A 17,102-nucleotide genomic window follows, 5' to 3' on the forward strand; every position below is an offset into this window, starting at 1 on the left:
AGCTGTGACTAATTTAGTAACTTGTTTAAAGCAATTCCATTTTATAACCCGCTCACTGGATTTCCCACGCAATTCCTTCCCACTCACCCTTCCAGCATGGAAACTGCCTTCAGATTAATATAGAAGCCAAATTTAAATGCAAGTAAAGTTTGATATAACTAGATATCTAACATTTCAAAAAGGTATTAACTGCTGCAATAAACACTTACCGCTTGTGCTAATCGAGGTCAGAACAGGCTCGAGGGGCTAATTGGTCTACTCCTGTTCGCTACTAATCTTCCAACTTTAGCAAGGAGGTTACTCACAGGGCAGGCGTTCAAAGGAGAGAGGGGGCTTAGCAGTATAAAAAATTGGTAGCTGACAGAAGCTGAAACAGACCTAAGCCAATAGCAGAATCAAATGTATTATTTAACTGACGTAGGTTGAAGTCCAGTACATAAATAAAGAATGGACAAATTTACTATAGGAAGAGCAAAGACAGAGGTTATCAATGAGCACTCCACATAGAGCTCCCAGTAAATGAACACAAGAACAAAGCTGATTTTAGCAAAATCCTCCACTTTAAAACCAACACAGCACCTGGCTGTTTACTATCAATAACAGACCAAACTGGTATTTCATCCAAGTCTTGCACACCTCAAAATGTTCTCTCCTGGAAAAAATCCAAGTTTTGGATTTATAATCAGTACATTTTATTCAAACCCTCATGATAACCACTACATGGAATTATCAAGAGGTCCAGATACTGTGATCAGCATTTCCACAATTATCCACCATCATTATTGTAACTTCTGGCAAAAAAAAAGCACCAGTAATGCTGGAGTAATATGCTATGAGCATTAATGTTGCTGCAATTGTATGTGAGTTTACCTTTACAACCATTGTGGGTCACTTGAGCCTGGTCCAGCCATTTAATTGACCTTACATTGCCTTCCCACTCTGCATTGGGATCAGCTCCTGGTGCATCTGTTAAAAGGAAAAGCACAACTTTGTTAATTTGAAGTAAATATGTTTCCCAATCATGAAGATGCCACTTCTGCAGATTTTTCAAATAAATCCTATTCGGTCATGTCTTGGTAGATTGGAAGTGTATCACTGTAATTCCCAGGCTTGGTCTGCCATTATAAATCAAAGTACATAGCAACACTGTACAATTGGAGATTGATTGTTGTGCATGCTCTGACAACATGCACTTTGAAAAACAAACAAAATACTGTAGATGCTGGAATCTGAAACAATAACAGAAAATGCTAGACAATCTAAACAGGTCTGACAGAACCTGTGGAGAGAGAATACAGCCAATGTTCTGAGTCAGGATGATATCCTGGACACTAATATAATAGGCACTGACACTGCATGTGCAGGGAGTACACCCTTTGTATTTGCAGTATCTACAAATACAACCTATCTTAATTGGAACATGAGATAAAACATCAAACTTCCAATGTGTGTGCAGAAACCCTGAGTTATCAATTCTGTTCATGTTGCTAATTCATCACAGTGAAAAAGTAGCAGTGCCAAGTAAATTGCATATCTCAAAAACAGAAAATGCTGGAAAATCTCAGCAGGTCTGACAGTATCTGTGGAAAGAGAATAGAACAATATTTCGAGTCAGGATGACCCTCCGTCACAGCTGAAGATGAGGAACATTTACACTGTAAGGGGGGTGCTGTAAGGATTCCGATCTCTTAATGGATATTTGTAGCATCATTCTCAGCCTTTATCATCATCATTTACATTCCCTTTGTCATCTTGTCTATGCCATTCCTAACAATTACAGCACCTCCCCCCCCAATATTGGAAACAGATTCTCTTTACCAACTCTCTCAAAAGCATCCTAAGTGAACCACCTCAGCTTCTCCAATGTTTCTCTTGCTTCCCTTTAGCAAGGCCTCTGACAAGGTACTGCAGGTTGTTGCATAAAGTTAAATATCACAGGATCCAGGATAAGATATCTAAATGGATACAAAATTAGCTTCTTGACAGAAACACGAGGGTGGTTTCAAACTGGAGGCCTGTGACCAGCGGTGTGCCTCAGGGATCAGTGCTGGGCCCATTGTTATTTGTCATTTATATTAATGATTTGGATAAGAATATAGGGGGCATGGTTACTAAGTTTGCAGATAACACTAAGATTGATGGCACAGTGGACAGTGAAGAAAGTTATCTCCAACTGCAACGGGATCTTGATCAATTGGGCCAGTGGGTGACAAATTGCAGTTGGAGTTTAATTTAGACAATTGTGAAGTGATGCACTTTGGTAGGCTGAACCAGAGCAGGACTTACTCAGTTAATGGTAGGGTGTTAGGGAGAGTTACAGAACAAAGAGATCTCGGGGTACATGTTCATAGCTCCCTGAAAGTGGAGGTGGACAGAATAGTGAAGGCGGCATTCGGCATACTTGGTTTCATCAGTCAGAACACTGAATACAGGAGTTGGGACATCTTGAGGTTGTACAAGACATTGGTAAGGCCATAGTTGGAATACTGTGCGCAATTCTGGTCACCCTATTACAGAAAAGATATTGTTAAAACTAGAAAGAGTACAGAAAACATTTACTAGGATGCTACCAGACCTTGATGGATTGAGTTATAAAGGAGAGACTGGATAGACTAGGACTTTTTTCTCTGGAGCGTAGGAGGCTGAGGGATGACCTTATAAAGGTCTATAAAATAATGAGGGGCACAGACAAGATAGATAGTCAATATCTTTTCCCAAAGGTAGGGGAGTCTGAAACTAGAAGGCATAGGTTTAAGGTGAGTGGGAAAAGATAAAAAAGTGTCCAGAGGGGCAATTTTTTCCACACAGAGGGTGGTGAGTGTCTGGAACAAGCTGCCAGAGGTAATAGTAGAGGCGGGTACAATCTTATCGTTTAAAAAGCATTTAGATAGTTACATGGGTATGATGGGTATAGAGGGATATGGGCCAAATGTGGGCAAGTGGGATTAGCTTGGGGGTTTTAAAAAAACAAGGGCGGCATGACAAGTTGGGCCGAAGGGCTTGTTTCCACGCTATAAACCTCTATGACTCTAAGTATTGGACGTGACCTTGAGATGAGCTTCTGACCACATACTGTAAGATTTAAGAGTTATTTCTGAGAGTGCAAGAAAGGTAGAATTTTATTTCAGAATCACATCTCTCACAATTGTGTTGACATTTCAGAACAAGGTTGTGACCTCAGAAACAGAGCAGCCAATACCTTAGTCTATCTGTCAATTAAGCAGTTCAATATTCACCTGACCAGAGTCATTGAATTCTAAATTTCAAATCCTTTCACTGTACAACCCTAGCAACACTGACCAATATCTGTAACCTTCTCCAGTCCCACAACCCGCAAAGATCTCTGCATTCATCTGATTACACTCTCTAGAGCATCCCAAAATGTATTTGCTCCACCACTGATCCTGATTAGCTGCCTAGGCCCTGAATTCTAAAATTCCCATCCTAAACTTTGCGGCCTTGCCTATCTTTCGTTTAACATTCCTTAAAAACCTACCTCTTTGATCAAGCTGTTGCTTGATTGTTTTAATGCCCTATGTGGCTTGGTGTCAAATTTTGCTTTATAACGTTCCTGTGAAATGCCTTTTACTATGTTAATGGCATTAAATAAAGGCAAACCGTTGTTAATATAACTTTGTTGCCTTTGCACTGTGCTCAGCCAATAATAAAGCTAAAGATCCCATTTATTAAAAAGTCCTCAATATGCTTGGTTAAATTCAAAAATTTGTGTATTACCCCCACAGTCTCTGCATTCTCATCAAAACTATACCATTCTGCACACAACTAACTTCAATTTTGCTGTAACAACAGCAAGATCAATAGCACTCAGTTATTAATGGGTAAACCTGACAGCATATACTGCCAATCTGCACATGCCAAGTTAAAAGTGAAAATTAATTATCAGAGAAGTTCTGCTCCAAAGCAGGGTGTGCTGTTACAGTCCTTGCCCATAGATAGAGCACTGAAATCACTGAATGCTGTGAAATTTAGGCTACTTATCAAGGGCACTGATTGAAAAAATTAGGGCTATTAAATTAAACAGTAAATTAATTCTTATAAAGTATAGTGAGCAATAATTACTGAAGTACCTTGCTGGCCCTGAAAACATATGGAGAGACTCATTATCTAGGAAGAAAAATAATGTTGTCAATTGTTGAAAGATATAACCTGTTGTCATTTTATTTTTCTGTCTCCTCTAGCATGCTACCTTAATCACATTTCAATTTCTGAACTGTAATTTTTCTTCCTGAAAATAATTTAAATGTTACATTTCCTGATTTTTTTTTAGTAACTGCTTAATACCTTGTATGGTTCATTGAGTTTCTGCAATCTGATTGGAGTTCTATTGTTGCTAGTCCTGGTCACATACCACAGATCCTCTGTAGGGGGCACTGCTGTGAAGCACACGCCAGATTAGTAGAAGTCGGTTGAAAAACATTCGCATGATATCTGAGAGAAGGGAATGGTGAAAGCTGTTCCCTCACCACAAAGCTAAAATCTAAGCGATTATCTCCATCTCCATTTTCAGGTTTGCTGATGACGCCACCGTGGTGGATTGGATCTCAAACAATGACGAGTTGGAGTACAGGAAGGAGATGGAGAATCTGGTGAAATAGTGCAACGACAATAATCTCTCCCTCAATGTCAGTAAAATGAAGAAGATGGTCATCAACTTCAGGAAATGTAGTGGAGGAAAAGCCCTTGTCTACACCAACGGGGATGAAGCAATTTACCATTTATATAGATGATCTGGAGGAGGGAACCGAGTGTAGGGTGTCGAAATTTGCTGACGGCACCAAGATTGGTGGAAAGGCAAAATGTGCGGAGGGTGTGGAGAGTCTACAGAAGGATCTAGATAGGCTGGGCGAATGGGCCAGGAAATGGCAAATGGAATTTAATGTTGGCAAGTGCGAGGTGGTCCACTTTGGTAGGAATAATGGTAGGAAGGATTATTACTTATGTGGCGAAAAACTGCAGCAGGCGACGGTGCAGAGGGACCTTGGGGTCCTTGTGCATGAGTCGCAAAAACCCAGCTTGCAGGTGGTCAGGAAGGCGAATGGGATGCTGGCCTTCATAGCGAGGGGGATTGAATATAAAAGTAGGGAGGTCTTGCTGCGGCTGTATAGGGCATTGGTGAGGCTGCAGCTGGAGTACTGTGTGCAGTTTTGGACACCGTACTTACGCAAGGATATTTTGGCCTTGGAGGGAGTGCAGAGGAGGTTTACTAGGCTGATGCCGGAGTTGAGGGGGTTGAGCTATGAGGAGAGGCTGAATAAACTAGGCTTGTACTCGTTAGAGTTTAGAAGAATGAGGGGAGATCTCATTGAGACATATAAGATGATGAATGGGATGGATAGGATAGAGGTGAAGAGACTCTTCCCGCTCAGAAAGGATAGTAGGACTAGAGGGCACAGCCTCAAGATAAAGGGGGGGCGGTTTAGAACGGAGTTGAGGAGGAACTTCTTCACTCAAAGGGTGGTGAATCTCTGGAATTCTCTGCCCGTTGAAGTGGTGGAGGCTGCCTCGCTAAATATTTTTAAGACATGGGTTGATGGGTTTTTGATAAGAGAGGGGATTAAGGGTTATGGGGAGAGGGCGGGAATGTGGACTGAGCCACGACAGATCAGCCATGATCTTATTGAATGGCGGGGCAGGCTCGAAGGGCTAGATGGCCTACTCCTGCTCCTATTTCTTATGTTCTTATGTTTAAGTGGAAACGATCAAGAGCTTCAGGTTTCTAGGTGTTCAGATCACCAGCAACCTGTTCTAAGAACATCAGAAATAGGAGCAGGAGTAGGCCATCTAGCCCTTCGAGCCTGCCCCGCCATTCAATAAGATCATGGCTGATCTGTCGTGGCTCAGTTCCACATTCCCGCCCTCTCCCCATAACCCTTAATCCCCTCGCTTATCAAAAACCCATCAATCTGCGGCTTAAAAATATTTAGCGAGGTAGCCTCCACCACTTCAATGGGCAGAGAATTCCAGAGATTCACCACCCTTTGAGTGAAGAAGTTCCTCCTCAACTCCGTTCTAAACCTCCCCCCCTTTATCTTGAGGCAGTGCCCCCTAGTCCTGCTATCCTTTCTGAGCGGGAAGAGTCTCTCCACCTCTATCCTATCCATCCCATTCATCATCTTATACGTCTCAATGAGATCTCCCCTCATTCTTCTAAACTCTAACGAGTACAAGCCTAGTTTATTCAGCCTCTCCTCATAGCTCAACCCCCTCAACTCCGGCATCAGCCTAGTAAACCTCCTCTGCACTCCCTCCAAGGCCAAAATATCCTTGCGTAAGTACGGCGCCCAAAACTGCACATAGTACTCCAGCTGCGGCCTCACCAATGTCCTATACAGCCGCAGCAAGACCACCCTACTTTTATATTCAATCCCCCTCGCTATGAAGGCCAGCATCCCATTCGCCTTCCTGACCACCTGCTGCACCTGCAAGCTGGGTTTTTGCGACTCATGCACAAGGACCCTGAGGTCCCTCTGCACCGTCGCCTGCTGCATTTTTTCGCCACATAAGTAATAATCCTTCCTACCATTATTCCTACCAAAGTGGACCACCTCGCACTTGCCAACATTAAATTCCATTTGCCATTTCCTGGCCCATTCACCCAGCCTATCTAGATCCTTCTGTAGACTCTCCACACCCTCCGCACAATTTGCCTTTCCTCCAATCTTGGTGTCATCAGCAAATTTCGACACCATACACTCGGTTCCCTCCTCCAGATCAATATAAATGGTAAATAGCTGAGGCCCCAGCACCGACCCCTGAGGCACTCCACTAGTCACCATCCGCCAATCCGAATAGCACCCATTGACCCCCACTCTCTGCCTCCTATTTGACAACCAATCCTCTATCCACGCTAACACCCTACCCCCAACTCCATGTCCCCTGACCTTCTGCAATAACCTCTTGTGAGGTACCTTGTCAAACGCCTTCTGAAAATCCAGAAAGACCACATCCACCGGCTCTCCTCTATCCACCACCCTAGACACATCCTCATAGAACTCCAGTAAATTTGTCAGACACGACTTCCCCTTAACGAAACCGTGCTGCGTCTACTCTATCAAGCAATTCCCCTCAAGATGCCTCGCTATTTCCTCCTTGATGACGGATTCTAACATTTTACCTACAACAGATGTTAAACTAACCAGCCTATAATTCCCTGCCTTTTGCCTGGCACCCTTCTTAAACAATGGCATAACATTAGCCGCTTTCCAATCTTCCGGCACTTCCCCGGAATCCAGCGACATCTGGAAAATAACCACCAAGGCATCCACTATCACCTCCGCCATTTCTTTCAGAACCCTCGGATGCATTCCATCCGGTCCTGGCGACTTGTCCACAATCAGCCCCTCCAGTCTGTCGAGCACCTCCTCTCTAGTAACAGTAATGTCATTAAGACCCTCCAGTCTACCAGCTTTCCATCTCTAACACCCGGCAAATTATTCACGTCCTCCTCTGTGAAGACAGAAACAAAAAAGTTATTCAAGACCTCAGCCATATCCCCATCCCCTACCACTAAGTCCCCCTTCTCATCCTCTAAGGGACCAACGTTCACCCTAGCCAGCCTCTTCCTTTTTATATATTTATAAAAACTCTTGCTATCCTTTTTTATATTAAGCGCAAGCCCAGCTTCATAGTTTCTCCTACCCTTATCAACTTCTTTGTCAATCTTTGTTGACATTTAAACCTCTCCCAATCCTCTTCTCGCCCACTACTCTTAGCTACTCTAAACGCCTCCGCTTTTAATTTAACACTTTCCTTCACCTCCTTCGTTATCCACGGCTTATTACCTCTCCTCCTACGGTCCTTTTTGACCATCGGAATAAATTTCTGCTGAGCACCAAGAAAGATCTCCTTAAAGATCCTCCACTGCTCCTCAGCAGACCTACCTTCCAATGCGCTCCCCCAGTCAACATTCCCCAATTCTTCTCTCATCCTACCATACTCCCCTCTGTTCAAACAAAGGACACGCATCCAGGAACCCACTTTCTCCTCCTCCATCTGCACCAGAAATTCCACCATACAGTGATCACTCTCCCCAAGAGGTTCGTTCACCGCAAGGTCCCTAATTCTACCTGCCTCATTACATAACACCAGATCCAACATAGCTCGCTCCCTCGTCGGCTCCAACACACACTGTTCCAGGAAACTATCCCGGCAGCATTCCAAGAACTCCTCCTCGAGCCCACCGCGTCCAACATGGGTCAACCAATCTATATGTAGATTGAAATCCCCCATAACTACGGCCGTCCCATTCCTGCACGCTGCACTTATTTGCGCGTTAACAGCCCGCCCCACCTCCAGATCATTATTTGGGGGCCTATAGACAACACCCACCAGCGTCTTCCTCCCTTTGCTGTTCCTAATCTCCACCCACAACGATTCCACTTTCTGCTCCTTGGCTCCAATATCATCCCTTGCTACCACCCTGATGCTATCCTTAATCAGCAGAGCTACACCCCCCCCCCTTTTCCCTCCTGCCTATCCTTCCTAAACACTTGATACCCCTGGACATTCAGCTCCCAGTCCCTGTCACCTTGCAGCCACGTCTCTGTAATGGCCACCAGATCATATCCATTTGTGCCGATCTGCTCCACCAGCTCATCCACTTTATTCCGAATGCTTCGTGCATTCAGGTAAAGTGCCTTCATCCCAGCCTTCACCTGGACCCTATTTGCCGTAACGCCACCAACCATACTCACGCCCCCTACTCCCTCTATTATTGGGACATCCTCGGCCTCTTCCCTTACCTGTACCCTCTCCTCAACTTTAGACCCCATAATGTCACCTACCCTTGCACCCTCCCCCCCCTAATTAGTTTAAAGCCCTGTCTACAGTTCTCTTTACTCTATTCGCCAGCACTCTGGTCCCAGCACAGTTCAGGTCTCTCCAAGCTGATGCTATTGTTAAGAAAGCCCACCAATGCCTCTACTTTCTCAGAAGGCTAAGGAAATTTGGTATATCCAGTATCACTCTTACCAATTTTTACAGATGCACCACAGAAAGCATCCTCTCTGGATATAGATATTCAGAAGTACTGATGTGATATAAATAGTTTAAGTGAGTGGGCAAGGGTCTGGCAGATGGCGTATAATGTTGGTAAATGTGAGGTCATCCATTTTGATAGGAGTAACAGCAAAATGGAGTATTATTCAAATTGTGAAAAATTGAAGCATGCTGCTGTGCAGATGGTCCTGGGTGTCCTTGTGCATGAATCACAAAAAGTTGGTTTGCAGGTGCAGCAGGTAATTAAGGTGGCAGAGATGGAGTTTAAAAACAGGAAGATTATGTTGCAGCTGTATAAGTGTGATGAGGCCACAGCTGGAGTACTGTGTTCAGTTTTGGTCTCCTTACTTGAGAAAGGATATACTGGCATTGGAAGTGCAGAGGAGATTCACTAGGTTGATTCCGGAGTTGAGAGATTGGCTTATGAGGAAAGACTAAGTAGACTGGGACAATGCTCATTGGAATTTAGGAGAATGAGGGGACATCTTATAGAAACATATAAAATTATGAAGGGAAAGATAAGGTAGAAGCAGGAAGCTTGTTTCCACTGGCAGATGAAACCAGAACTAGAGGTCATAGCCTCAAAATAAGGGAGAGCAGATTTAGAACTGAGTTGACGAGAAACGTCTTCACCCAAAGGATTGTGAATCTGTGGAATTCTTTGCCCAATGAAGCAGTGGAGGCTACTTCATTGAATATTTTAAAGGCAAAGATTGATAGATTTTTGAACAGTAATTCAGGATTATGATGAGTGCCAGGTAAGTGAAGCTGAGTTCATGAAAAGATCAGCATGATCTTATTGAATGGTGGAGCAGGTTTGAGGGGCCAAATGGCTACCTCTTGCTCCTACTTCTCATGTTCTTATGTTTCACAGATTGGTATGGCTCCCTCTCTGACCTAGACTGCAAGAAACTACAAAAAGTTGTGAACATAGCCCAGCCTATCACACAAAGCAGCCTTCCATCCATTGACTCCATCGACACTTCCTGCTGCCTCGGAAAAGCAACTAGCATAATCAAGGACCCCATGCACCCCGGAGATACTCTCCGTCACCTTCTTCCATCGGGAGGATACATCAGTCCGAAAACACGTACCAATCAACTCAAAAACGGCTTCTTCCACGCTGCCATCAGACCTTTGAGTGGTCCTATCAAGTATCAAGGTGATCATTCTCTTCACCCCATTGGTACCTGCAATACTATATTCTGCACCCTCTCCTTTCCTTCTCTCCAATGTACTCTAGGAACAGTATGTTTTTTCTGTATAGTTTGCAAGAAACAGTAATTTTCAGTGTATCCCAATACATGTGACAATAATAAATCAACTTAATTCATTCATTTTCAATATATAAAAAGGTAACGATGAGGTAAAAATAGCCATTGGGTCACAGGAAAATGAGGCTGGTGAAGTAATAATAGGAAACAAAGCAACGGCAGAGGAAACTGAATAGTTACTTTGCATCAGTCTTCATGGTGGAAGACACCAGTGGGATGCCAGAGCTCCAGGAGACTCAGGGGGCACAGCTGAGTGTAATGGCTGTCACTAAGGAGGTGGTTTTGGGGCAACTGAAAGGTCTGAAGGTGGATAAGTCACCTGGACCGAATGGACTACAGTCCTGGGTTCTAAAAGAGATAGCTGAGGAAATTGTGGAGGCATTGGTGGTACTAGAAGACTGGAAAGTAGTTAATGTAATACTGCTGTTTAAGAAGACAGGGAGACAGCAGACGGGAAATTATAGGCCAGTTAGCCTGACTTTGGTCATTGACAAGATTTTAGAGTCCGTTATTAAAGATGAGGTTGCAGAGTACTTGGAAGTGCTTGATAAAGTAGGAACGAGTCAGCACGGCTTTGACAAGGGGAGGTCACATCTAACAAATCTGTTAGAGTTCTTTGAGGAGGTAACAAGGAAGTTAGGTAAAGGAGAACCAGTGGATGTGATGTATTTAGATTTCCAGAAGGCTTTTGACAAGATGCTGCATAGGAGACTGTTAAATAAGTGTCCATGATGTTCAGGGTAAGATCCTGGCATGGAGAGTGGATTGGCAGACTGGCAGAAGGCAGAGTGTGGGGATAAAGGTGTCTTTTTCAGGATGGCAGCTGGTGATTAGTGGTGTGTGCCTCAAAGGTCAGTGCGGGGACCACAACTTTTCACTATATACATTAATAATTTGGAGGAAGGAACTGAAAGTTGCTAAGTGTGCAAATGATACAAAGATATGTAGAGGGATAGTATTGAGGAAGCCGGAGGGGCTGCAGAGGACTTGGACAAATTAGGAGAGTCAGCAAAAAAGTGGCAGATACATTACAATGTGGAAGTGTGAGGTTATGCACTTTGGAAGGAGGATTGGAGGCATAGACTATTTTCTAAATGTGAAAATGCTTAGGAAATCAGACACACAAAGGGACTTGGGAGTCATTGTTCAAGACTCTCTTAAGGTTAACATGAAGGTTCAGTTGGCAAGCAAATGCAATGTTAGCATTCATGTCAAGAGGTAGAATACAAGAGCAGGGATGTATTTCTGAGGCTGTATAAGGCTCTGGTCATGTGGAATATTGTGAGCAATTTTCGGCTCCCTATTTAAGGAAAAATGTGCTGACCTTGGAAATGTTCCAGAGGAGGTTCACAAAAATGATCCCTGGAATGAAGAACTTGTTGTATGAGGAACAGTTGAGGACTCTGGATCTGTACTCATTGGAGTTTAGAATCTCTAAACTGTCTGTGCTTTATATGCTCTGTCTGAGGCCAGAACTCTCCATTCACCTGACGAAGGGGCTAACCTCGAAAGCTTGTGAGTATATTATCAAATAAATAGGTTGGACTAAAACCTGGTGTTGTCAGACTTTTTACTGTGTTTACGCCAGTCCAACGCCATCATACCCACATCATTAAATTTTATCTGTCATGGTCTACCCACTTCACCACTCTCTGACCCCCTGAAGTCTGTGCCTTTCCATATAATCCCCAACAAATTGAAATTTGTCGTTTATCCAAATCCCACTCATTAATATATATTGAAAGTCCCAAAAATCAATCCCTAAGGAACACCACTGTTTCCTTTCTTCAAATCTGTAACTGCATTAACCGCTATTTTCTAACCTTTTAACCAATTTTGTCTCCACACTGCCACTGTTCTTTTCATGAGCTTTATTTTTGCTAACACATTTATTATGTGATACTTTGTCAAACACATTTTGAAAGTCTATAAACACAGCAGCACTATCAGGTTTAATTTTTCTAACCTTTTCTTGAAAAATAACAGGGGTATAATGTTTGGAATCCTCCAGTTTTCTCGCATGACCTTCACATCCAAGGAGAATGGGTGGAATATGGCCAGAACCTCTTTAATTTCCATCTTTACTGTCCTCACCAACCGAACATGTATCCCTTCTGAACCAGCCGACATTTATATTTGAAAACTGCCATCCCATTTCTACCCATTTTTATCGTACCCAATATTGCTGTAGTACATTACATCTGTCTTCAATGAAGAATAGGATGTTGCCAATTTTTTTAGCAAATCAAATAGACTAAATAAAACAAACTGAAGGACAAAATAAAAGGAGTGGCCCCTTAAAGGGGGGGGGAACCGCGCAAAAGGAAAATGCGTAAAGGAAACTTAAAACATCAAAGTAAAATGTGATTAACAGGGTCAATAACACACTCCAGTCCCTGCAGTGCCAAACATGGAAGGCCTCAACTGCACCTGCGGACACCGCATGCTCCCTTCTAAAGGCATCTAGCTGTGAACGTAGCTGTGGTAGAGAGGCAAACAATAGGATGTTGCCAAAGTGTTCATTTATTAACCCAGCCCTCTGGCTTCAAATGAAGCTTGCCATTATCTTCCCTATCTAGCCCCAACCTTACTTTTTGCTACAAATGTGCTTGCAAGACAACCTTTAGGGTCCCTTTAATGAAACCCTATCTACCAACAAATTTCTATAGACCCACATAAGGTCACATTTCCATCATCAGATCAGGTCACAATTGCTGAACACGTCATTTGCTACAGAGTCCTATTATTTCACAACAATTGAGCAGTATGAAAAAACATGCAAGTCTGCATTTGACACAGAATTGCATCTTAAGAACTGGGTGGTATAGTGGGCTGAAAAAATTCTTTTAGCTTGGGAGCCTGAGATAAAGTTCAGTCAATCTTACAGCTGCTTTAAAGTGTTTATACCCTACAGGTGCTTAATTAGGAAAGATTCGACTTGGACGCCAGTAAGGGCAGGTACAGCAAAAACCGACTACCATAACTGATCAGGGTACAAGAATTGCTAATATGGGAAATCGAAAACAAAAATTACAATGGGGGTGGACCTTCTTGGGCATTGTAAAGAGAAGCACATTGTTGGAGCAAAGCGTAGGTCTCACCAGATGTGGGAGTACATCATTAACCGGCATTTGAATCATCTGATGAGCAAAGAATTTCCTCAAAAAATTTTAAATAATAAATTGTAATCCAATACTTATAGTCTATGTCACCGATACATTAGAAAGGAAAGGATAATAATCTGTGCGTGTTTATATTCTTGAGAATATTGACTGAAGGCATTTGCATTGATATTATGTTGTCACTGTATCATTTGCTCGTATTATACTGATATACAAATAGTCTGTTTTGTATTTGTAATACAAAGAACACAATCCTCTGAGGGCCTAACAAAAGCTCTCAATTTACTCTTGATGGAGTTGTTTGAATTGTTCTAGGAGTTGTGTGTCAAAAGTGGAATCATTTTGCTACATGTGGTCTTGGAATGATATACACAATAGAATCATGCTGCACTGAAATCATTTTTGCCACATCAAAATTTCTACCTCTTTCCATCTCAGATTTTCTCCTTATTTCTCTTGAATTACATCACGCTGCAGTATGCCTCTGTGGACCAGAACTTCTCATCTTTCCCATTATGTTGACCAGTCTGTCTTTTCCCATTAGTGCTAAGGACAACCTTCCCGGGCAATAATCACTGGCTAATGAGAGTCAGCAAGGTGAATAGAGAAAACACGACTTCCCCTAGAGAGCTCACCTGATGAATGAGCAGCGCTCCGAAACCTCGTGCTATCAAATAAACATGTTTGACTTTAACCTAGTGTTGTGAGACTTCTTACTGTTCCCCTAGAGAGGGAGTAAAGTGTGCTTTCAGTAGAGAGGTGACAAATAAAGTTCCATCTGCTTCAACTGAAAGCAGAAAATGAGAATTTAGTTCCCATTGATCAATAAGGAGCACAAAATAAACCACTGGCATTTAGATTTTCATTACATACAGGAAATAATTTAACTGCAGGAGTGTCATTGAATGGGGCAAAGAACATTCCTTTTTGTTCACATAGTTATACTTAACATAATTATTTTTGACAAACTGATGTAGAATACGTGGTCAGGAATCAAACTGCTGCCAATTCCATTCAAATTTCCCAAAATGAAACACAAACTTAAAACAAAATGCTGAAATAAAACACAAGCTCCAAACCTTTTCCGTCCCACCCGCCACAGGAATCGTAGTGGTCTGGATAGGACAGTGCAGGGGTTTATTGACCTCGGACAGGATTTTCCAGTCTTGGGGCGAGCATAGCCAGAAAATCCCACCCAGTGTTAAAAGCAAAATGCCATTCCAGCTTTACATCATTGCTTAATCTCCAAATGGCTTTGGCCCATCCTACTGTTTTGATCATCTTTAACCCCCATATTCTATTTTGGTTTTTTTTTGCTCTTCTATCTTCAACTTACACTGCACTGTTCTCTCTGTTCTACCTTTAGTGAATCAGAAAAATACTTTCTCCAGGATCTTCTGCAGAATAGTTCTTTTAGATTCAAATATGTTAATATCCGCAATATATTGAACTTTACTACATAGGACATAATATCCCCTGTTGTAACTTTATATTTATGGGATCATGACATGAAACCAGTAGTTGACTTTGTGCCTGATGAGGGATGTAAGGGAGCTTTGGGTAGAACTTGGCTTCAGAAATGTCAAAATGAGTTGCATTATCGGCACAAAATCAAAATTTAAATTTATTTACTAGTGTCACAAGTAGACTTACATTAACACTTCAATGAAGTTACTGTGAAAATCCCTGGTCGCCATAGTCTGGCGCCTGTTTGAGTACACCAAGGGAGAATTTAGCGTGGCCAATGCACCTGACCAGCCCATCTTTTTAGACTGTGGGAGGAAACCGGAGCACCCAAGAGAAACTCACACAGACACAGGGAGAATGTGCAGACTCCACACAGTCACCCAAACCGGGAATTGAACTTGGGTCCCTGGCGCCGTGAGGCTGCAGTCCTAACCACTATGCCACCATGCCACGCCATCAGATTCAAGTTCTAATATTTAATGTACACAAAAATGACTTAAAAGTATAGAAAATTAAATTTCTCCATGCAAGACTGTACAGCATAAGTATCCCACAAGGTCATTTAAGCCATGATGTGGAATGGGACGGGCACAGTGAGAAGTCTCACAACACCAGGTTAAAGTCAACTGGTTTATTTGGAATCAAAGCTTTTGGAGCACTGCTCTTTCATCAGGTGAGCCACTCATGATTTCAAATAAACCTGCTGGACTCTAACCCGGAGTTGTGAGGCTTCTTACGAAGGTCATTTAAAATCAATCACCTCAAAACTTTAATCATTAGCAGGTTGCATCTAATTTTAAATTTCTTCTATAACTACTAAATAAATGTTTTGGAACAAGCCTCCTGGTTTGGATAGCAAAGATCAATTCGAATATAATTACTTAATCTTCAGTCATCATGCCCTTCCACTCTGAAATTCTTTTCCTAAATCCTTCTTTTTTAATGCATATCTGTCATTAAAAACATCCTCTTGAAAACTTTTCTCTTCAACCTCTCTTCCCCCCCTCTAATCCCCTGCGCAGAATCTGTTTCCCCCTTTTAATGTGCCATCAATGACTCAGTGGTTAGCACTTTCACTTCTGGGTCAAAAGGTTGTGGGTTCAAGTTCCACTTCAGGGCTTGAGCACAAAAATCAAGGCTAACACACAAGTGCCACGCTGCGGAAGTGCTGTGCTGTTGAAGACGTCACCTTACGGATGTGACATTAAACTGAGGCCCTGCCTGCCCTCTCAGACGGATGTAAAAAAATTCCATGGTATGAATTCAAAGAGCAACAGCAGAGTTATCCCGAATGCTCTGGCCAATATTTATCCCTCAATGAACAGCACAAGACCAGATTAAGGCAAAATACCATGGATGCTGGAATCTGAAACAAAAACAGAAAATGCCGGAAATTCTCAGCAGGTCGGACAGTATCTGTGGGAATCAGATTTATCTAGCCATTATTATACTGTTGCTTGTGGGAGTTAGCTGAGTGGAAATTGGCTATTGTGTTTCCTACATTACAGGAGTGGCTACAGTTCAAAAGTACTTAATTGGCTAAAAATTACTTTGGGATGTCCAATGGGTATTAAAGGATTTATATTAAAAAGACAGACTTGTTTTACTTTTCACTTTGGGAGCATCTCATTAAGGTGAACATCCTGGATAAATGCAATTTAGCAGAAAACACTTGGGAAACTGTTACAATACAGAAAATCTCAGCAGGTCTGAAAGCATCTGTGGTTACAGAACAGAGCCAATGTTTTGAGTCTGGATAACCCTTCTCAGAGCAATAGAATGCTCAGTCTACTTCTGCACTCACTAGGCTACTGTGTCAACAGCTATCAGATCACAGCCAAAGCATTGGAGTTTGCAGAAAGTGAGTTCTGCTATATTGCTCCCATCTCAAGCTTCGGCAATATGTTTCTGAAATACAGAACATTTGGCTGTGACAAGCATCCCAGAGATACAATTGAAGTTGGCCCTTTGTTGGAAATTTGCTCAATGAAAGTACCATTAGATCAGTGGAAACAAGCTGCTCCAGGTTGTACACAATCAGTAAAATGGGTAAGAGTTGAAAACAGCAGATCTCTAGTTACCCGGATGCGCACAGGGCTGAAAATGACTGACATAAAAATCACAATTGAACATAAACACATGGTCACACACTAACTGATTCATGCATTGCATTCTGACAAATACAACTATGGTTGCTAATTAGGAATGATGTGGAGATGCT

At 42.4% G+C, this 17,102-nt stretch overlaps 1 protein-coding gene across 5 annotated transcripts in view; it reads right to left on the reverse strand.

Annotated features, from left to right (window-relative positions):
• LOC145353433 (N-acetyllactosaminide beta-1,6-N-acetylglucosaminyl-transferase-like) overlaps positions 1-17,102 on the reverse strand; it is a 57,296-nt gene that overhangs the window by 35,978 nt on the left and 4,216 nt on the right. For 3 of the 5 annotated variants that reach the window (XR_013888702.1, XR_013888703.1, XM_080204207.1), the window contains exon 2: positions 871-966. Coding sequence is in view for 1 of the 5 variants with exons in the window: in XM_080204207.1 (XP_080060333.1) it covers positions 871-966 (96 nt within the window). In the remaining 4 variants the exon portion in view is untranslated. Of the gene's footprint in view, positions 1-209; positions 379-870; positions 967-17,102 lie in introns of all 5 variants that reach the window. The other 2 variants (XR_013888701.1, XR_013888700.1) reach the window with 1 other exon arrangement.

This window comes from Carcharhinus amblyrhynchos, chromosome 2 (genome assembly GCF_965287045.1).
Source record: "Carcharhinus amblyrhynchos chromosome 2, sCarAmb.v2.hapA, whole genome shotgun sequence".
NCBI lineage: Eukaryota > Metazoa > Chordata > Chondrichthyes > Carcharhiniformes > Carcharhinidae > Carcharhinus > Carcharhinus amblyrhynchos.